This window comes from Xenopus laevis, chromosome 5S (assembly GCF_017654675.1).
Source record: "Xenopus laevis strain J_2021 chromosome 5S, Xenopus_laevis_v10.1, whole genome shotgun sequence".
Classification (NCBI taxonomy): domain Eukaryota; kingdom Metazoa; phylum Chordata; class Amphibia; order Anura; family Pipidae; genus Xenopus; species Xenopus laevis.
Window position 1 is genome coordinate 85,833,368 of NC_054380.1, and position 23,746 is coordinate 85,857,113.

Genomic DNA, 23,746 nt, shown 5'->3' on the forward strand with positions numbered 1-23,746 from the left:
TTTTGAATTCTCTTAAAATTTGCAACCAGGTAAAACAGAGAAGACTTCTGATTTTAGAACATCATTTGGTGGCACCTTTACATAATTAACCACATTCCCCTCAGGGTATGGAATTGGAACATTCCACTTGGTGGATCAATAAGGTGATACTGCATTATTCGTTTTTACATAATAATCCAATTGGCCGCTTTATCAATATCAGATTCTGGATAGTAAAATCTTTAGGTTTAACTAAATTAAACACAATAGAAATTAATTAAAACAGGAATTAACAAAGTTATCAGACACTCCCTCTTTTGAGACAAGTTGTCTGCATGCCCTAATGTTTCAGAACCAATTTTATTCCAATTACTCCCTTAATTAAATTAGAGACAAGCCGAAACCTAATTAAATATCAATTTTCGAGGAGGATTGGCTGAAAGGAAGGGATACTTGTCCACTGCTCCATTAACATATTTGCTTAAAAGAGCTCTTATTTAGTTACTGAAACAAAAAAAGACGGTAAGCAAAAAAGCTGCATATTGTCCTCCCCTCTCCTTCCACATTAAGCAATGAGAATTGAGCAATTGGGATTTTGAGTACTCAGATATTATCTGTTGGTTGTCAGATTTATTAGCTGCGCCTGTGTTAGTTAGCCAGTAATTTATAAACTAAAGATGGTATTTTTTGGTTATAAGGAAAGATAAGTTGCATACTAATTGGGGGATGTAATATGTTTGGTTAGTGCAAAACACTTTTGCAAACATGTTTGTGAACGTTAGCGACCAAGATTTTCCAAATGGCTTTTGTGAACATGCTCAGGGTATGTAAAAAACAAAACAAAACTGATTTTTGCTTAGCTATAATGAGTGCTGTATTATTCTCCAGCAAATTATTTAACATTGCAAGCAACACTAAACATTTTCAAAATAGCCAGTTTAAACAACATTTGTGATTTTAATTACATTCCCCCTTTTGTGTAGTAGTAAATACTATTACAGTCGACCAGGGGTAACGTAAAAAATGTTTTTAAGAAATTGGCAACATGGGAGTCTTTTTTTTCTGTTGAAAAAGTAGTTTTAGCATAGTGGATAGGAGGTTCTCTAACAATGTAGGGCATGTGTATAGCAGTATACTCAGCAAAAAATGCACATCATAATGCATTTACTCAAATGCAATTCAGCAAATTGTAATGTTTATGGTAATTTTGTGTAGCATTTTTATTTTACAGTTAAATACCAGGTCTATTGATGAGCGAATCTGTCCCGTTTGGCCAATAAACTACAAAAAGATTTGCAAAACAGGACAGATTCGCTCATCACTAGACCTGATATATAACTGTAAAATAAAAATGCTATAAAATATGTCTGTAAAAAAACAAGCAAAAAAAAAAAGTGATGATTTCAGATAGAAAGCAAAGGTGTGACAATCGTGTTGTAGACAATTCCAGATGGTAAGAAAGTATAAAATGTGCCCACTGTATGGATAGATTGATCGGTTCACTATGAAAGTGGATTCCCATCCTTTTCTGTATTAATCACTGACCCCATTCATATACTAATGTACAGACTAGAAATATATATATATATATATATATATATATATATATATATATATATACACATACACACACACACAGTATACTTGATACTTGATAAAGACCCTAATGAGGGCCGAAACATTAGAATCACAAGTATGAATAAAAACTAAATATTTTCACAAAATCTGAGTGCGGGTCCTTTGAACAATAATATATATGTATAACAATGTATGTATAATATATCTCATGGCTAAATGTACACCTTATGAATTAGCACAACATGGGACCATGTAGTATAATGCAAAACAATCTTAATATTGTCAAAAAGTGCAAAGTGCAGTGACAACATGATATAGGTACAATATCAATATATTACAATATAAATACTGTAACACAGTTTCCTTCAGCGCAATGAAAGATACAAAAACCAAAGCAGACACATTAGGCAAGTGGGAAAAACCATACATTTCGGGAACTATAACTGTCCTTTATCAAGGGGATTCCGCAACCTCTGGGTTTTCTCACAATGCAATCTATGTAAATAATCAAAATCTGAAAGTAGAGACTTTCTTATTTCTGCAGTCTTCTTGTCTTCTCTTTCTCTCTCTCTCCTTTCAAATTTTAGCTACATAGCACCTGGAAAGGGTTGCTTTAAGGAGGTATTTCAGAATTTTACTCCGCTTGTGACTGGTCACCCATGTTGCAAAATAGACAAGTATTACAATCCAAAAACTAGTTTTCTAATACCACACATTTCTTTTATCTTACAGCTGCTACATATGCGAATTACAAAAAAACACCTCCACCAGTCCCACCACGCACCACCTCAAAACCACTTATCTCAGTGACAGCACAAAGCAGCACAGAGTCTACCCAAGATGCCTATCATGACAAGCGAACTCAAAGGATATCACCTTGGCCTCATGATGGTAGGGGACTTTACAATTCCATAGAAAGCCTTGACAGCAACAAGGCCATGAATCTTGCCCTAGAATCTGCTGCAGCACATCGCCATGCCTCAGAGATAAAGAGCACCTCTGTAAAAAGCACCAGCGATAAAGCTGTTCTAGTGAAAAAATCGGATGAATTCCTTAAGAAGAGGCGAGCCTCAATAGGAATCCAGGTAATGTTATTTGCATGTTCTCAACGAATATCTGATTTTTGAAAAATATTATTACCCCAGATGTTGTATGATGAGTGCTACATTTTAAACAAAGAATAAATCCATGATTTCCAGCTTCACTGGACAATATCCCTAGCACACACATTTGTTAGACATGGTAAGAAAAGTAGATGGGCTAAATGACTTTATGGATTTGCTTCATGGGTAATTTGTGCTTTTAAGTAACTATCATTCTAGTCCTGCAACCTGCAAAAAAGTATTGTGATGCTATAGTTGAAGTGCGGGCAACTCCCCCAAGACGATAATCTAAACAGAGAACTACTTGGTATGAAGTCAAATATAGCGCACATATTTCTGTACATTATGATTACATTTCTGCAAAAGCTCCACTGCCTATTATGTTTGCTTTCTTAGGCCTCATTCACACTATTGACTTTCATTCAACTTTGTTAAGATCAAAAATTGTTGGCGCTCCTAGGTGGCTACAAATGACTGATATCTATATAATTTTCCTATTAAAATTATACTGACACAAAAAAATTTATTTTCAAAATATTAATCTGCATTAAAAGTTACCTATAGGCCATGTTGATCATTTTTCGCTGATAGTTCTGCTTTTATAAGTAATTGTTACCTAAACCTGACTGTTTTGCCAATCTGACTGTCCTTTCTTAACTTGTCAGTTATCAAGGACTACTGCTGCACAAATATGGTAGCCCCCTCATAGGGAAAAAAGGGGGTAAGAAAAGTAATGTAAAAGCATCAGGAAAATACTTTTATGGCAAAATTATAAATAGCATTCATAGACAATGTTATGATAAATAATAAAAAAAGGTTATTTTCTGATGTATCTCTTTAAGGATGTTGAATCTAATGATGCACGCATGCACACAAATACCATAACTACATATGTTTTCACAGCAAAATCCCTATTAGGAAAATCCTATGACTATGGATTTACTGTATATAGACCTAGGCAAACCTTTGAGTATACCCACACCCACAGGTATCCTTTTGTTATGCCGATCCTTTACTTTTATTAAAATTACATGTCTTGTCTCTGTTCTGAAGGCTGAGAGGCCAATTTATCAAGGTCGAATTTAGAATTCATGCGAGTCTTTTTTTATTTGAATATACTCAAAATTCGACTGGGAGGTTATTTAAGAAAATTTGAATGTCTGATATTAGATCAAATGATACCCCCTACCCTACATAGACCCCCTCCCCCCCAGCCTAGCTGCCCCCTGGGGAAATGCCCCTAACTCTTTACTTACCCTCTATGCAGATTCTGTCCAGCGGAGTTCACAGGCTCCATCTTCGGTAATCTTCAGAATGAGACCGGCACTTTGGCAGTTTTCGTGAGTTTCTGCGCCTGCGCAGTTGTCGCAAGACAGAAAATTGTTCCAACTGTGCATACGCCTCTTCGCGGGTCTCATTCTGAAGATTACCGAAGAGAAGAAGATGGCGTCAGTGAACACCGCTGGACAGAATCTGCACGGAGGGCTAAGTAAAGAGTTAGGGGTATTTGCCCGGGGGAGCAGCTAGGCTGGGGGGGAGGGAGGTCTATGTAGGGTATGGGGTAGTTTTTTTTTTATTAAGGGTTTCTTTCTTCATTAAATTGTCAGTTAACCTTTTTGTTCAATTTATTTTGTTACATTTTCTTTACAATCATGGTACATTTCATTTTGATAACTACTGCTTTAACATTGCTCTGTATTGCCTGGCTCGTCTTTTGAGCAACTATCTCCCTGAACTGCCTCAGCGTTTTTCCCCATAGGCTACAATGAAAAGTTGCCTGCGTTAATGCACACACGGCGATGCGTTTTCAATAGTTGCCTGAAATTGCCTCACTGAGGCAACTTTGGGCAACTATTGAAAACGCATCGCTGCGTGTGCATTAGCGCAGGCGACTTTTCATTGTAGCCTATGGGGAAAAACGCTGAGGCAGTTCAGGGAGATAGTTGCTCAAAAGACGAGGCGGTTAGTAGCCAGGCGACAAAATCTCCCTGAATCTCCTCGTGTGGACTAGCTCTTATGCATCCTGCACTACGGGCCAAAACTTTGCTGACTCCTGCTGTCTGGGAGAAAACAATCAAAAATCCCATTTCAAAGCCACTAATGCTTTTAGTGGAAACTATACATACCAAAACACAGATTACATGAAAAGTCATCATCATTTATTTATATAGCGCTGTCAAGATACGCAGTGCTTTAAAGTCATGGGTGTAAACCCCTGAAATAACCTTTTTTTAAAGGCATTAAAGGAAAACTATACTCACTGAACCATGTAGGTCTCTTAAAAATATATTGCATAAAACAGCTCATATGTAAAAACCTGCTTCATGTAAATAAATCATTTTCATAATAATATACTTTTTAGTTGTATGTGCCATTGGGTAATCAAAAATAGAAAATAGACATTTTAAAAAATAAGGGTCATCCCCTGGGATCCTAGGATTCACAATGCACACAAATAAACCAAACAAACCATACATAGGTCTGTCTTTTGCTTTCATACTTCTTCCTTTTACAGTTAGAGCTACATTTGTGGTCAGGTGATCTCTGAGGCAGCACAAAGACCATCACTAAATGGTGGTTCAAGGCAAGAGATGTAAAATACCAATATTTACTTCAATATATATACACCAGTTTGGTAATATTCATCAATATGCCACTTAATTGATATAAACTATCTGTTGCTTAAGTATTCATTTTAGGGGTATAAGTTTTCCTTTAAACCGTTAAAGAAAAACTCAGTTAACCAAATAGTGATGTGTAGTTGATGGAGCACTAAGAATGGAACATAAAAAACTCATCTTTACTAGGGAGTAATCAGATCTGCATATTCTAAATATTATATTAAAAAAGTAATATATATATAATCTGCAATTACCATTTATACTGTACGTTTTTCATTAAAAATTATTACATCCTAACAACGAAACGCACAACATTAGTACAAATGAAGACATTTAGTTCAGAATCCAATAAAATGGCGGATGTGACACGGAAGATTATTTATTCAACAGAAGCAAGCAAAATATAGGAGCTGAGTGGATCATTTCATACAAAATGTCCATTGATTTTAGGATTGATTTTAATTTACTTTTTTTTTTAAGTATTATTTGAAATATTTTCACCGTTTTGCTACATGATGGCACTATAACTACTCTCATAAGCAGTATTTTTGGTACAAGCTCATTATGTCTTTAAATAAAATATAATGACCAATAAGAATATAACAAGAAGGAAATGCATGCACTAGAGAGAGAAATTTGTTTGTTCAGTGGCACTTCATTAAACTCAAAACATAATTAGCAAACATATATTAGTATTAAATGGGGGAAGGTTAATCACTTATTCCACTATGCTATCAATGCCCATAATCAGGGTTCAGGGTTTATATACTGTATGACAAATAGTAACAGTTCAGAATCTGCACTTGGAATACTGAGCTGCCAAACTGAGACAACAGAGACAGGGACATCAGCTTTAAACTTCAGTTTTGGAAAAATGGTAAAAAAATACAAGAGATGGAAAGCAATTGAACAAAGTCTTTATTTCTGGTGAACAATCTAAAAACAACTGAACTGGAAAAAGTGTTTGGAAGGTGAACAACCCCTTCAAGAAGATGCTGGTACTTTTCTAGGCCTTACACCATACGTAACATGCCCCAGGTCTCATCTTCAAAAACTTTTATCCATGTTGGAGGATAGTTTAAGTTAAACTTCGGGCGACTTCGGAAAACAATGGGCTCCGATTGCTATCCCGCTGGCGATTTAGATTCTAGCCGGCGTGGAGGCAGTTTGGGGAGTTTAGTCGCCGAATAAGAGTCGATTTGTGGCCGGGCGACTAATTTCCCCGAATCGTCTCATCTGTCTCTGCCCTTAGTGTATTTAGCCACTTTTTAAAGCCGTAACTGACAAGATTTTGGCTAATATGCACATATTTGCTATAGGGTACAATGATTTTTCCCACAGCACAACTGATGAGCAGTTTTATAAAAAAAACAAGAAGGGCATTAGCAAAATGCTTTTAGTAAGCAGTGTGGAAAATTGAACTGCATAAGCACAAAACAGCATGCATCCAACATACTGTCATTAAAGATTTTAAATGGCTCCTCTAGGCCTTTAAATCAGATTTAATCATCTGGCTTGCAACACTGTTTCAGGAGTCAGAGCATGGAGAGCATAGAATATAAACAGACATATATTGCTTTTAATAAATAACTGTCAAATGATATTAAATTATTGACAATGTCTAATGTATTCTATTTAATTGCAAAGTTGTAATTATATTTTCTTTCGCTGTGCCAACAAAACTGTTGTTGGGTAAAGGACTTGTTTAAATATTTTTTTTAGTAGACCAGGTATGAGATCTAAGTTGCAAAAAGACCCAAGGTTTCAATTATTCCATATAATAAATCCTATACTTATAGAAAAAGCACACTCTTGCTTCCACTACCGAAATATTAGGAAACAGGTCGGAATAGTTTTTAGGTGATTTAATTTATATATGTGTATATTAATTATTGGTGGCTACTTTAGCATTTATACTATTGCTTTCTTTTGGAATTGTTATACTGGAACCTAGTTTATCCTATATTTTCATCTTAATTTAATATGATGTAATATCTGACTTGTTTCTATTCCTTAACACAAAAAAAACTTTATTGATCAGGAAGAGAATAAAGTGAATGTATAGAATTACACTGCAGGCCTAAATGTTGATTAGGGACTCCCTGGAGGGTTTTTATGCCATCTACAAACTCATTAAGGGGCACATTTACTATGGGTCGAAGTTAAATCCTTCGACTTCGAATATCAAAGTCGAAGGATTTACCGCAAAGATCGAACGATCGAAGGAAAAATCTTTGATCAAACGATTAAATCCTTCGAATCCAACGATTCAAAGGATTTTAATCCATCGATCAAACGCTTTTCTTTCGATCAGAAATTGCTAGGAAAGCCTATGGGGACACATTGGTGCTCGGTAGGTTTTAGATGGCGAAGTAGGTGGTCGAAGTTTTTTTTTAAAGAGACAGTACTTCGACTATCGAATGGTCAAATAGTCGAACGATTTTTAGTTTGAATTGTTCGATTCAAAGTCGTAGTCGAAGGTCGAAGTAGCCAATTCGATGGTCGAAGTAGCCAAAAAAATACTTTGAAATTCGAAGTATTTTTTATTCTAATCCTTCACTCGAGCTTAGTAAATGTGCCCCATAGACAATGGCATACAGTCCTAATGAATGTTTCTGCTAAACCATCCTGTAGGGCTGCCAGTGTGTAATGTAGGGCAAAGTGTTCTCACTGTGTTTTGTTTAGTTTAGTATTTAGTTGTCTGCTCTACTCTTTTACTTTTATATATTCATGGATTGCCAACTAAAGACATTTGTAATTTAAGTGAAAGTTTATGATTAAAAATAAATAATCCACACAACACTCTGAACAAACTGTAGGGTCAGACCGGCCTGCTAGAATAACAGCAATGTACCAATGGGAAGAGCTCAGTTTGAGTCTATTTCCATTATGGCTCAGTAGATGGAAAAAACTGTAGGTGAGGTTCTGTATATCTCTCCCAAATTGCTCTACGAGAAAGCGCATAGATATAGTAAGAAAAACAAGGTGCTTTAGTTGTGAAATATTGAAATTAGAAGAGCCTTGTTTTCTGTTGAGCTGTTAGTTCTGCATCTCATAACTCTAACAGCCCATGTAAATTGGTATATATGTATGTCTAGGTCTACTGTATATTCTTTTCCTTTTGATGAGTTGCTGGAAGCTGGCACATCCGGAAATTATGCTCTGATGTAAACATCTTCCACTATTTTTAAAGTTACAGGGATTCTCCTAACAGTAGGGAAAAATACAATGCATCTTAACAGCGTATTGAAATCTACTAGGCAAAGCAGTAATATAGAGTTATAATGGCAGTACCTTTTGTACCTATCAACCCCTTGGAACTTAGGAACTTAGGAACATGCTTTGACACTTTTGAAGCAAGGAAGGAACTAAAATGAATTAGCTCAGGAATCTTTTTGTATGCAGCTTTACTTGTTCTTAATAATTTATGATAATATAATTTGTAATGTCAGTAGCCAAATTATAACTGTTCTGCACATCTGAAAGAATACAGTACTGAAACATAAAAGGTTAAAGTAACGCAACATAGCTCTGGAGGGAAACAGTAAGAGAGTGACAGGTCTGCTGTAAATTTTCATAGCAATGTCCTCCCTTGGCTACATATCAAAATGGTTAATTATATGTAATTTCCAAAAAATACTTCTGGCCATTTTAATGCTACATTTAAATAAATAATTGATGCCTGTTAGGTACAATTACGACTATAACGTGTATGTATTTGAATAAAATGTATTCTACTTCCTTCATATTTCACTTCTTATAGTTCTGTGGATAAAAAAATTATTTGTACATATTGCTGTTTCCTGGAACATGTCCATCCAAAGGAATAAAAGATGCTGTATGCTATTTACTTTAAAGAAAAGTTAACAGTTGACTTCAGAAAATGTAAGCGTCAGGCTAAGTTCCAAACGAATCTTTACATAAGAAATGTGTGCAATTTGCTTAATTATTTGCATTTTGTTGAAACTGGCCAGTATAATAGTTGGTGTATGCAAGAACACCAGGAGGTCCAAAGATTTTTCTGCCCTGTATCTATGCCTCCATGTAAAGGGGCACTTTAGCTGCACTGTGGTGGATGGCAATTTCTGAGTTGAAACTTTACTCAGCATAAGAGTTCAATGATATGAACAATACCACCTTATCGTTTTGGGCTACAGAAAAAAAAAGAAAAAAGGGGAAATGGAGAGAAAGACTGTGTATTAGAATAAGGTAGAAGTCAGGAAAAGAAACGAATGGCAAGAGAAGAGGTTGAAAAAGTGAGTTGTGGGTTGCAGAAGACAGGAAAGAAGGATCATATGGGAAGGAAGAGGACAAGAAATATAAAATAATGAATGCTACCATGGAAATAGAAAAAAGACACGAAGACGGGCAAAATAAAGACAGAAGAATGAAAAAGTAATGGTGTTAGAGAATGAAGAGAAGTTAAGTAGCTAAAGAAGAAAAGCTGCAAGAAAAGTAGGGAATGCCTTATCTTGAGTGTCTTATATATCAATGATGGAGGATAAAAAGGATCAAAATATTTACAGTATATGATTACATACCAGTATGGCATCTTTTATCTAGAATGCTTAGGACCCAGATGTTTTTATTGTTTTCCAAATTAAACAAAAGATCAAAGCAGAACAATGAGGCACACCAATACAACTTGTAGCAAAAATGCCTAATAGGAAAATGAAGAGTAAATATGATTGGTGAAGCAGCCATCTAAGTTGTTTAACATACAATAAGTAAATAAAAATCTGATCATATAACAAAGCAACCAAACTAACAAACCACCAAACTGCGCTTAGCGAATGTTACTAGATTCTAAAATTGTACCATCATAAAGCAAGGGCTGTAAACAAAGAAAATATATATACATATCCATTGAACCAGCAAAGATTAGCTTATAAATGTAAAAGGCCCAACGTGTGTTTTGAAGCTAGAGTAAATTTGATCCCAGAATAATGACCAAGTTTTAGTAAATGACTGTTTGAGATGTTGTTCTGCTGATTCTGCTAATCCTTATTACTTCTTGCCAGCAGAGTTGCCAGTGCAGGAATTGAAGTTTCTTAGTAGCAGCTGTACACATCAAAAGTAGACTTAACAATGGGTCTTTCTGGGATTTGGGTGAAATAGGTCCACATCTAGTTGGGTACATTTCGGACAGAAGGTCTGAGAACCCACACCTAAAGACTTTTATATGGTTTCCCATAGCCCAAGTGAACCAATTTAAAATGTTGTACTCTCCAGTTTTCGGACACTAAGTGCTTGTTATATTTACTAATGGAATTTAAGCGATGGGAAGGCGTGATTGCCGATTGTAAGTAACCAGACCATTTTTTAGCCACTTTCTTTAGTGGATGGGATTGCCTGTTTCATGGAGAACAAGAAATTAGATCTATGTTCATTTTCAAGAATATCATTCATTGACCTTGAGAGCCAATATTTCTGAAGAACATAAGATTTTTTATTTTGGGCTCCAACTAAACCGCTCTTAATGAACATGTACTTTGAATGATCACCTGGTTGTTGTGACTTCTAAACTTGGGCCATTTTAATTTTAAGTTTCCATTGGCAGAATCTACCACATCTTTCATCAATAAAGGTAGATTTTTCTACTTTTCTTATTAGAAAGGAATGGTGCATAGCCCATTTTAGAATTTCTCCACAGGAGCTGTAGGGGCATAAAGGAGTCTGCATGTGATTTAAATCGTGACTTGAAAACAAGAGTTTCCAGGTGGACAGCAAGGCTCTAAAATTAGTCACTTTCTATGGCATTTTACAGCAGCCCATCTGCCATTTGCCAGAACCCACAGATTGCCAGTCCGGGCCTGCCAGTAAATGCCACCAGCTGATTGGTTGCTATTGTTCACTAGGCAATATATAAATGACTATTTATTAAATACTAAATAAACCCAATAGGAAAAACATGGATTTATGCTAGCTTTGGTGTGAATAGTACAAGGTACCTTGTTTGATTATTAAAAAAAAAATTAAATAGTTTAAAAAAATCTAGAAATAGTTACTTAAAATGGGCAGCCTTCCACAATTCATGGCTTTCTAGAAAGAGATCCCATGCCATAAATCTGAAGTATTGTCATGTTTGTACTTAAATACGTACAGTACTTATTCAAAGGTTACTGCCTTCAGAAAAAATTTACCCTAGTGTCAATGGTGTATGGTCCATTAGGTTGTCATCTACCCTCGGGCAAGGACTTGTGCATAATTACACTCTATCATATGTCAGCACTGTATATACAAAAATTATAAGTAAAAATGACACAGATTTGTATTCACCACTTTTTAAGTTACAACAACAAAACTCCCCTTTAGTGTCTCAAGGTAAAGTCTACGGAAAGCATATTTAATAGGCAGCTGACTCCTCAAGATATTGGTGTCTTTGTCTTTTTATAGCTATACACGAAAAAAAATCACTGATATTTCCCAATTTTAATTAAAAATTACTTGAATATTAAATCTCTGTTCATTTTCTGCATGTTTCCTAGCTTTAAAATAAAAAATTTGATTTACAAAAGGAAAAAGTTAAGTAATTTGCTGCTTCATTAGATCGAATCCATCCTCAGAATACTCTCTGAACCATGAGTAATTAATCTTTATAATTAAACTCCTTGAGGTTAAATGAACAGGTGTAGCTGCAACATAAATAATGCTTTTATTAGGTCAGTAGCTTTCTTTTGAATTCCAAATGCATCATTTCAATACTTCATTAATAACCATTTGCTTGACGTATTTTTGAAAACTGAAATTGCTCACTTTTAAAATATTTTGTTTCTTGACCTGAATACTGTATTTTCTCCAGTAGGACAAAAAATATTCCCAGAAAAACAGATGCTGAGAGAGGAATAGTGAATATAAACTTGATTATTTCAGAAACTTTGCAGAATATTTAATTGAAATTTCTTATTTAGGTATGATGAAGCTTATATTAAATTGAAATTTTTGCAATAGTTCCAATTTAAGGGAGAAGGAATGGGCCAGTAATGGGATTCTTAATTGGAAGAAGCCTTTCTCCCCATTTGCATCCAGGGTCTGGCTGTGCTCTGCACATAGCTCTGGAGGGCATATTTGGCACCAGGTGGATAGCACACATGTTTTTGAATAAGTTTTTTTGCATTAGTGCTTGCACCCTTTTGTGATCTATATTGGTGCACATTTTACATCACTTGGAGGGAACCCTATGTAAATGTTCAGCATACACATTATTGATTCTGACCTTGAGTCTTATGCATAAGTTAAAGTCTAAAGCACTTGTGTCTAGAGTAGTTGTAAATGACCCCTAAAGACTTTGTTACAGTGAATTTGCTAAAGATACTTTAGCTGTTACACACAGCACCATGAGGACTATTGTTTGCCAAAATCAATATGATACCTTGCCTTCTATTTATCTTATTGTAGAATTTCTATTATCATGACAATTTCTAGGTTATCTGAAAACTTACAAAATTGAAAAATGACAAAAAATGCACAACTTTTAAAGTCAGTTTTCAATTATAACCTACTGGAGCACATTTGTCACTGTGATTAAACAGCTTCTTTGTTTTTATTCAAATTTCTAACAATGTTATTATTGCTATGAATATTCCAAGTTTGGTTCTTGCGAAGTAGATAATTAAATTCTCAATGCACAGATTAATCCCCTGCATAATGGACTTCTGCTTATCTGTAAGCCAAAGCAGTCACACATAGAGTGAATGGAGGGGGTTGCTAACTGGCAATCTAATTAGACTGAAACTACTCCATATTGTCCTTGGTCCTCAGTAGTTTCAATTCCCCTGTTTAGCTAAAAGGTAGAAGTAGTTAGAAGTATGTTCAGCACAGACCCTGCTCAATGAACTCATGATAAACAAGAGTGTATATTGCCAATTAAATGTCAGAAGTTTTCTGTATTCGTTCTAGTGCAGAAATAAACATACTGCTTTGTGGAAGTTAATTCTTTGAAAGAGTATATTGGTTTATTTCATCAGGTGGAAGCTGCAGACTCTGACTCTGAGAGTAAAGGACATCGGGAATATCATTCTGTGGGAGTGCAGGTGGAAGATGAAAAAAGGTAAAATCTCTGTCCCATGCAAACATGGAATATTTGATTTAGGAGCATACAGTCCCTTTGCATGCATGTGTTTAGTTGTAAATTAGATTTTGATAGATTTGTTGTTAAGGGAACGGTTGTATGTGCTTTAAAAGCAGCCTTGATGTCAATAACTCAGTTGTTTTATATAAATGTAGAGACATAAATGCATTTCCTATATTCTGTATTTACATGCTGCTAGTCTAAATGATGCTTTAATATATGACTCTGGCTCTTGTACAGATTATTGTACATTAAAAAGAATTAATGACCGATAAACAATTGCTGCATCAAAGACCAAGTTCTGTTGTGTATAGAATCTTTACAAGTTAGTTTCACAGTTTTTTGCTTTATTTTGTTCAGGCAAGGGCGTTTTAAACGGTCAAACAGTGTGACTGCAGCTGTGCAAGCTGACCTTGAGTTAGAGGGATTCCCAGAACATATCACAATGGAGGACAAAGGCCTACAGTTTGGATCTTCATTTCAGAGACATTCTGAACCTAGTACTCCAACCCAGTATGGTGCAGTAAGAACAGTACGGACTCAGGGATTGTTTAGCTATAGAGAAGATTATAGGACGCCAGACACATCAAATCTACCACCACCAGACCCATGGCTTGAGCCATCTCATGAGACAGTGGATTCTGGTAGAATATCCCCTAGTAGACAAGATGGTACATGGTTCATGAAGCTGCTTCATGCGGAAACTAAAAGAATGGAAGAATGGTGTAAGGACATGGAGAGAGAAGCAGAAGAAAATGACCTCTCAGAAGAAAGTAAGAAAGCATGAGAAATCTCAAAATTGATGTTAAATTCAAAACCAGACTGCATAAGATTAACGGATGAGCTTTGTGGGGAATATTGGATTAATATCAAGTTGTATTTATTGCATTGTATTGAGTCAATATCGTGGATCTCATTGTGTTTTCTCTCGATAAGCACACCCTGCTGATAGCTTACACGCTTGTTAATGTACACAAACTACACTAGCTTAATAACATCCTCATACAAAAAGCACAGAGAACAGCTTAGGTTTGTAATTGCATGGATCCAACGAGAGAACTGACACTTGAAAAATTCATATCTCTACATTTGAGTAAAAGATTTAGATTTGTAACTGGATGACACAATGCGGGTTTTTTAATTAAGTCATATTGTATATAAAGATAAATCCAGTGTGAAGTGGATCAGGGCGAACTGTGGCCATTGTAATAAATATTATAAATGAATGAAAAACGAGGAAAGCATTTTAAAAGCTTAGCAAAATATGCTTTGTTATTCGATATTTGTGTACAGTGTTATTGAAGTAGTGAATCGACTCCTCCATGGCTAGAAGGAAGTACAGGAACAATTACAGCACTTTCATCACAAAGAAATAAGCATTCCATAAAGCATTACAGCTGTCAAATGTACCAGGGGAAGTCTAATGTTCTAGATACCAGGATGTTGTTAGAATTTCTTACAAGGTTAATGTGCTCTCTGTACATTAAACAGTAAAATCAAAAAGTGTAACACACAAGGATATATAGCAGAGGATAGATACAGCTGAGCAAAGGTGCCAGGGTGGTGGTTGTATGACTACCAGTAGGATAAGGTTACCAGATCATTGCTGGGCTGCACTGGTACAAACTGATTGTTTTTAAATAAATGCAGTCAATCAATCCAAGCACCCCAGCTTTTTTACATGATCTAAGTACTTCATATTATAGTTACTTTTAAAAATAGATACCTTATAGTAGATACCTTATAGTAGATAACCACTGTATAAGACCAAACAGAAATGGTTAAACATTACACTAAATACAGGTATAGGGTTTTATACTCAGAATGCTTAGGAACTGGGGTTTTCCAAATATTGTGTTTTCTGTCATTTATATTTCTGCTAGAAATCAATTAACTGTCAATTTAATCATTTTAAAAAAAAATTGAATTATTTGTTTTAAATAAACTTTGTGAGAGATGGCCTTCCCAGAATTTAGAGATGGAAAGGCCATACCAATACCTTTAAATATTAAGATTCATCACTAGCACAAGTATAATGTGCTGTATGCAAAAATGCATCAATGCAGCATTATTTCCCAGAATTTTAGCATAACAGTAAGGGGATTATTTATTAAAGTCTAAATCAAAAAACTCAAAAAAATTTAATTTATCGAGATTCATTATACCCTGAGGATGGAAAAAGTCTGAATCCGAAAATCCTCCATCTCAGACCTGCCGAGGTTGTTTATAAGTCAATGGGAGATGTCTCTATAATATTTGGAATTTTCTGTGGTCTGCACAGCCCAAAACTCCAACTATTTTAAGTGATTTGGGAAAAAAACATACGATTCGGGTTTTTGCTCGATTATATTGAGTTTGCCCCCGATCCGATTAAATTGTGCTTTTTTATTAATAAATAAGGTCCAATCGTGGATTTTAGTTTGATCTGACTTTTTTTATTTAAATACTCAGAACAATTCTGATTTTGATAAATAAAGCCCTAAATGTAAATCATTTAACATCACAGATGAAAATTAGCATTTACATTAGTATACTGTGTGCAAGTTCACATTGAGGGTGTTTGTGAGTGCACAAATTACATTTCAGGACAGGTGATATTTGCTGCACCTTATACTATGGCAGGGTGTAATTCATTAGGTGCAAGCCAATTGTGTATGTAGACAGAACACCCAAAGGGAAGAAGTAGAAGAACCAGTCACAGAGAAGTGTAAAGATGCTTTACCTTGCAAACGTTTTGCATTTGTAATTGAGTACATTTATTTATCTGGATACAGATTAATTCATAATGTTATTAAACTCTTCTTTGATGCAAAAAACATTCCTCCTTGGCCCTAAATCTTGAACAATTCTTCTCAGATCTAGGTAAAATCAGGAGCGCAGTTGGAAGTGCACAGCTTCTAATGTCTCAGAAGTTTCAACAATTTTACTGGCTTTGTCAGCAGAATATGGTAAGTCTCTATTATGCCAAACTTACAAAAAATATTGTTATTAAACCCTGATTTTGTGTTCTTCACAGGATCAAAACAAAATGTAAAATCTGTGAAAACATAATATCCAGGAACATAAAACAAGCGTTTGCCTGTATTTGTTTCCTAATATTTGTAGACTAATATTGTTAAACAAGCTACATCTAGAGTTCTATTTTTCTACTTTCTTTTCTGCTTGTTGCAGGCATTGGTTTAAAATGGCAATATATACAAAGACATTGCCTTGTAACATAATGTATATACTGTAGGGACTCTAAAACAAAGTTTATTGTGCATCTTAGAGCTATACATTGTCAATTACAAATAAGCAGAAGAGTGATATTTTGTATATATGACTGATAAATGTATAGATGTTTGGACGTAATTATAAATGTAGACATATATGCATGATGGGACTGTAAGTTCTGAAACTTGTTTTATATCATTTATGAACTCATGCTTTTAATGGACTGCATACACATGTGGGGCCATTTGCTAACAATTGAATATGGTTTTTTTTATAAAACAAATTGCAAAAAATGTGTGGTTTTTGTTGGCAGAAGTGGTCTTTATGATGATCACACAGGGAACACTCAGCACATGCTCACAACAACTTGTGAGAAGATTTACTGGTTAATCACTCAGGGATCACACAGCACATTTAACAGTGTGGAAAACCAAGAACAATATGGTGGAAGGAAGTGGAAACAGAAACAAGCGAGTCCAGTAATACAACAGCATATATTATTGAAAACACAAATTGCCAATATTCACAGTGCCACCTTGTGATCGTTTCAACATAGCACACAAAGTTTAAGCATGAATGTTGTTGTATACATTCCAACACCTCTTCTCAACAGCGAAAGGCTTCAACTGATAAACCAATCTTGTTTAACAGTTCTAGGTGTCTCTTTGCAGGTAGAGGCTTGGTAAGGATTTCTGCAACCGTGTCCTCAGTTGGACAATACTTTAAGTCAAGCTGTATCATTAGTGTTATACTTGATTTTAAAATTCCACTTACAGCCAATGGCGTTTCCTCCTGTTGTGAGCTTTCAGGTTTCGTTGCTATGTAGTGATTTAATCTCCTCTTCAGCAGCCTTTATCCACTTATCGCCTTCCCCTTCTGGAAGCTGTGATATGTTTCCAACATGTAGGTTCATGTATGCAGGCTGTATTTGCTTTGTATAAAAGTCGAGCAGGTGTCTTGCCCTTGTTCTCTCTTGTTGAACGCCTTGGTTCAGTGTCGGGTTTGGTTGGGTCTGCTCATCTGTGGCGTTTAATTCAGTGCCAACTTCAACTACTTAGAACTTCTTGGAAATGTAGCCCTTTGCTTTGCTTTTCTTATTGAACACTCTTTCTTGAAGTGCCTTGGTTTCTTGCATCTGAAGCATACTCTGTTCACTTTCCTACATGGCATTGTTTCTATGGCCTTAAGGACTGCCCCAGTATTACTCTCTTTATTGTCAATAGCTTGCTCCTTTATGTGCCTGTAATCACCTATGAGCCTGGGTTTGACAAATGCAAGTGTTAGTTCAGCTTCAGGCCTTCTTTCCAAACTGCACAGAAGTATGACAGATACATGACTGTCTTTTATATCCTCTCCTATTGCCCAGAGTTGTGGCACAACCTCCAACATTGCATTTATATGTTCCTGCATGTCTTTTCCTGTGCCCAGTCTCATCCTTACCAGGACTAGTTTGCTAATCAGGATGGATCTTTCATACAGCATTTTGCATGCCTTTAGCAGTATCCTGATGCCTTATATGAATAACCTGCTCATCATCCACTAACAGACTTGCTATTTATGAAGGTCCGAATTTATCTTTTTATCTATGTAGTAGTTCTAAGTTAAAAATCCTAGCAACTCCGATTGCCCAAATGGACCTTATTTATGATGAAAAAAGTCAGAAAATGCTTCAGAACAAACCGAGGCTAAAGTCATATAATCAAATAAAACTTTCACTGGTTTGACTTTGGTTTTGAGGTCTTGAATTATTGTAAACGTATTTGTTTCAAGTCATCTTCTGTGTGGCCTAAATCAAAAACAAGAGTCTACAGATTCCTGCGTTTTTTCTGCTCCAAGCGCCTTTGGTTTGCTGCATAGTTCCAAAGTGGAGATTCATCCAGGGCAAACTTCTGAGCTTTCCCCAAACATTCCGAATTGTACAGAGTTTTGTGCAAAAACTAAGATTTTTTTCGTAGTTTAGGAGTTTTTAGTGCAGAAACCTCAAACTCATCGGATATCGGTAGAGACATCAGGGCAGACACTGGGACCTTCCCCATTGACTTATACAGGACCTCCAGAGCTTTTTTTCAGATTCAGAGTTTATAGACAATTGGACTTTAATAAATCTCGAAAAAATCGTAGTAGTCCCCCCTGAAAACTACAAATGATTCGAGGTTTGGATATTCGGAGCTTGATAAATAACCCTCTTATTGTTGCTCGTGCCTGTCTGCTTTTCTTATCCCATTCCTGGTGATTAACATCTGGTCTATCTCGAGTTATAACTTCCCACAAGTCATCTGTGTATGGACGCTGGGTTTTCATTTGGAGGGGTTGAACTTGATGGACTTTGCCATTTTTCAACCCAATTTAACTATGTAACTATCTCTGGAGAGCAGCATTTCTACTTTACATACAGTTACATAGTTAGTTAGGGTTGAAAAAAGACAAAGTCCATCAAGTTCAACTCCTCCAAATGAAACCCATCATCCATACACACACCCTTTCATACACTCACATAAACAACTGTATACAGTCATATGAAAAAGTTTGGGAACCCCCTCTTAATTCTTTGGAGTTTTGTTTATCATTGGCTGAGCTTTCAAAGTAAAATTCCTTTTAATATATAACATGCCTTATGGAAACAGTAGTATTTCAGCAGTGACATAAACTTTATTGGATTAACAGAAATTAAGCAATATGAATCATAACAAAATTAGACAGTATTAATATGTAATCAACAAATCTGGACTCTGCAGAGTCTCATCTACTAGGTTCCCTATTAAAGTGTGGTGGTCATTAAGGGAGTAACATTGTTGGGCAGATGTTTCGACTAAAGCTCCCAATCATCACTCAGTTTGAATTGAGGGTCCAGGGAAACATTAGGTAGGGCATTATTTAACACAGTGATCCCCAACCAGTAGCTCGTGAGCAACATGTTGCTCTCCGACCCCTTGTATGTTGCTCTCAGGGTCCTCAAAGAAGGGGCTTATTTTTGAATTTCAAGCTTGAAATGAAGTTTTAATTGCATAAAAACGAATTACAGTCCCAAGTAGAGCTTCTTGTAGGCTGCCAGTCCACATAGGGGCTACCAAATAGCAAACCACAGCCCTTGTTTGGCACCCCAAGGGACTTTTTTCATGCTTTTGTTGCTCCCCAACTCTTTTTACATTTGGATGTGGCTCACGGGTTAAAAAGGTTGGGAACCCCTGATTTAACACAACAATCTTGTCAGCACCTGTTTCTATAGTATGCTCAGTAATTGGTGCAGGTCACACCATGGTCACATCCATCTGATTATCCACCACATTTTAATAGACTGCTCCACCAAAAGAGATCTTCTTAAAAGCCTTTAGTTAACTAAGGGATTTGACCCGGGCACCATAATTAATTAAAAAAGGCTTTTAAGAAGATTTCTAGTGGTCTATTAAAGGGGATGTATGGACAACAAATATAATCTTCTTTGCCTTTGGGGAGTGAATATAAGCATTATTAAAATTGCAAATAATCATTTTTTATGAGCCGGTTTTGAGTTGCTTGCAGCGCAATCATATCCCCCACATACCTGCTCATTTCATCAGCGTGCAAAACCTTCATGACTTGTGGCTGTCTCTTCTTCTTGGCCCGCCTGCCTCTTCTTCTAGTCTCGCCCGCCTACCAATGAAAAACGAGTAGGCAGTCAAGACTTGGTGAGAAATGCTTTTGAGATGTTCTGGCCCTTAATGTGGCTTTTTACTAATAAGAAAAAAACAAATATATACAGTAATGCAGCTTAAACTGTTGTGCATAATACAGAAACCCAACATACTTGTGCTTTTGCATCTCTACGTCCTTTAGCAAATGTAAGTCATCCTACTAACAGTTATATAGCTGCCTGTACTGGCCCACATAATGGATATATTTCTGCAGTTATTGTACATTCATCATTGTTTAGTAAGTCCTTTGGTTAAAATAAATCCACATTGTTGCCTCTGCTTCCTTTTTCTGTTTATGGTCTCATTCTAACTACATTTATTATGATTTTGACTTCCTTTTTATTGTGAGCGGTTACATCTGCAGACTTTAGAAGATTTCACTAATTGTGTAGCATAGTAAAGAAGTTGTTATAAAAGCAGGCTCCTGTGACATCTAAAAAAACACATTTTTTTAAATCTGTTATAAATCTTTTAATAGAAGGTTTTTCACTGTACTGAATACAAACTACTTACTTTTTTCTGCAATGCTATCACAGTAGGTGACTTCTGACGCTTATGTAATTAAACAACCTGCCTGCTATACCAACAATACTGCTGAGGGAGAGCTAAGCAGTGGTGAATTAATGGTAACTACTGGACTCCATTCTAATATTCAGGTAGCTGCCATGATGGAGATGCAGGTGGTACTTCTATACTGGAAACATTGAGAACGCTGACATGTAGAAATTAGTAATGTGTACCAATTTTCACTAAAGAAACCCTCTACTTGAATTCAGATATCCTAATGAAATTCCAGTGACATTTTTCATTTTACGTACCTTGGCATATCTGCAAGCACTTCTCTGGAATTCAGCGATTGCACTGCTGATGATCTAAAGCCTATTGTAGCAACTATGACATGGGAACTGGTTGTAGAGCATAGACAGACATTCTTCGACTACATAATAGCCTTGATATCATTTCAAATTATGAATGTGTTGTTATGTGCATACCCATACAACACCAGAGGAGTATGGTTCCTTTTCCTGCACCTAAACTTTTGTTTGCTTTTCATCTATGAATTAATAGCGCTGGAATGTAAAGAAGTATTAACCATGAATTTACAATCAGGGTCGAACTTATGGTAGATAGTGTAGTTAAAGGGATGGTTGACCTTCAAGTTAACTTTAGTATGGTATAGACTGGCCTATTCTAAGCAACTTTTCAATTGCTCTTCATTATTTTTTTTTTTTATAGTTTTTGAATTACCTACTTCTTCGGACTCTCTCGAGCCTTCAAATGGGGGTCACTGACCCGATTTAAACAACAAATGCTCTGAATGGCTACACATATATTGTTACTGCTTGCTTTATATTCTATTCAGGCCCTCTTCCATTCATATTGTAGTCTCTGATTTAAATCAATGATTATTTGTAGCCTAGCAACCAGATAGCTAAGTATAGTTGTTTGCTGTTGTTATCCTGTTTTCATGAGAAATGTTCCATCAACAGTCAATCCCATGATGTGATATTTCTGTACGCAAAAGCTAATCTGGTGCTTTTATCCCAGTAAAATACAACTAAATAGGTGTGCAAAGACTGATTTTCCCAGCAAACAGAAAACTATATTTTTGTGAGTTGAGAGATAGGACCAAGCGACAGCATTTGCTGCCCAACATAATCAAACCTGCAAATATTCAGTGTTCCTATCCTGTCATTATCCAGTTCCAGTTACTGCTCCAGTTTCCTTGTATCTCCAGTATCCTTGACTTTATAGTGTTGACTTATAATTATTCTATATGGTATTCAGCCTGTTCCACTTTCTGTCAAAACAAAACAGTGGGTATATGAAAAGTATGACTAAACAAATACTAGTTAGTAGTCACTACTATAAATATAAAACAATCACATCAATACAATATATATATAATTACTCAATGCAAAAAGGGAAAGGTTGTGGGAGCACTCTATGGCTAAATACTAAAATACAATGGAAGTGCTACTGATCTGGCCAAATTAACTACAGACATAGAGAAAAAGAAGAGAGAGATTGATCAATGCACATTAACTGGTCCCCTGTCACATACGTAAGTAATCTATGCAGATGCATGTATTTACAAAGACAGGGGTTTTTTAGTTACAAAATGATAATCATAAAATTGATAAGCTACCCCACTACACAGCAGCTTGTTTATATGAACTATAGAAGTTTTTCTGAAGCAAACACGTCTTTTTAATTACCTTAAAACTATTTAGATTTCAGCATTACTTTTAGATAAAGAAACTGTACCATCAGAAGTGAAAACCTAAAGTATCAGCCTTGGAGGGTGTCTCTTGCAGGAGTTTACTAAAAATGGGGAAAACATTCTGTTTCTGAAATAAAAAGGCTCCTGACCAGTTTTTGGTTACTTTGATTACTTCTTAAAAAAAATGTTTTATGTAATTAGTAGCATTTATTTGTATTCTATTTCTGCCTCCATATGGTGCGGATGGAGATTTCTATCTGTTTAGAAATACCTAAAATGTCCATTTTAGTCAAATCCATTCAATTTCAGTAGTATTCCCTTAATGGCTACTGCAAGATGAACCATTCTGTCTTTTATATTTGATTATTATAGGTCCATCTATGTTAATTGGCACAGCTAAGCTTCCTTAGCAGATTTATACTGCCACTAAACGTTTGAAATCTATTGAAATTCATTTCCTCGTCTCCTGCATGTATTTTATTGACATTATCAGCAGATGGTTAAGTTGCGTAATCCTTACAAAGTATGCTGTGGAGTTCTTCTTATAATTTGTCGTTGCTTGGAAACTTCACACTTTTCTGAAGCTGCTGTGGATTTACAGAAACAGTGTCTTCTACTTTTGTTTGCTTTACAGAATGAGTATCCTGATAAAGTGTATGTGTTTCCCACAAGAATAATTGTTTCATAGCACCAAATTATATATTATTATATAGATATATAGCCTCTCCGGCCAAGCAGGAAAGAGGAAATTAAAGGAGAACTAAAGCTTAACTAAAAAGTAGGTTGGAAATGTTGTACATTATGTTTTGGGCTTCTGTACCAGCCCAAGGCAACCACAGTCCTTTAGCAGTAAAGATCTATCTCCAAAGATGCCCCAGTAGCTCCACATCTTCTTTTCTGTTGCTTCACTGCACATGTTCTGTGCTGCTGTCAGTTACTGAGCTTAGGGACCCACTCACAAAATACAGAACTCATAGAATATAAATGGCACAATATAAGGTTGATTAGTAATTAATACAGATAATTACTACATGGCAGTACAGAAACCAGTGTAACTAGCATCAGAATTTAATAATCAGCCTTGTAGCATTAGCTTATATTACAGGCCAACATCATTTTTGGCTTTATAATTTGTGTCGACCCCTAAGCTTAGTTGCTCAGAGCACACCGAGCATGTGAGTGTCGCAGACAATTTCCAAGATGGTGACCCCCTATGATAAGTTTGAAGTACTTTAGGCTGGTGCAATAAGTTCATTATATAAAATATAGCATTTTTGGCCATATTC

The 23,746-nt window shown here is 35.8% G+C and overlaps 1 protein-coding gene across 3 annotated transcripts in view; it reads left to right on the top strand.

Annotated features, from left to right (window-relative positions):
• LOC108718024 (disks large-associated protein 2) overlaps nt 1-23,746 on the top strand; it is a 264,643-nt gene that overhangs the window by 231,643 nt on the left and 9,254 nt on the right. For all 3 annotated transcript variants that reach the window (XM_041564735.1, XM_041564736.1, XM_041564737.1), the window contains 4 exons: nt 2,290-2,642; nt 13,249-13,331; nt 13,713-14,125; nt 16,209-16,300. In XM_041564735.1, coding sequence (XP_041420669.1) covers nt 2,290-2,642; nt 13,249-13,331; nt 13,713-14,125; nt 16,209-16,300 — 941 coding nt within the window. The remainder of the gene's footprint in view (nt 1-2,289; nt 2,643-13,248; nt 13,332-13,712; nt 14,126-16,208; nt 16,301-23,746) is intronic.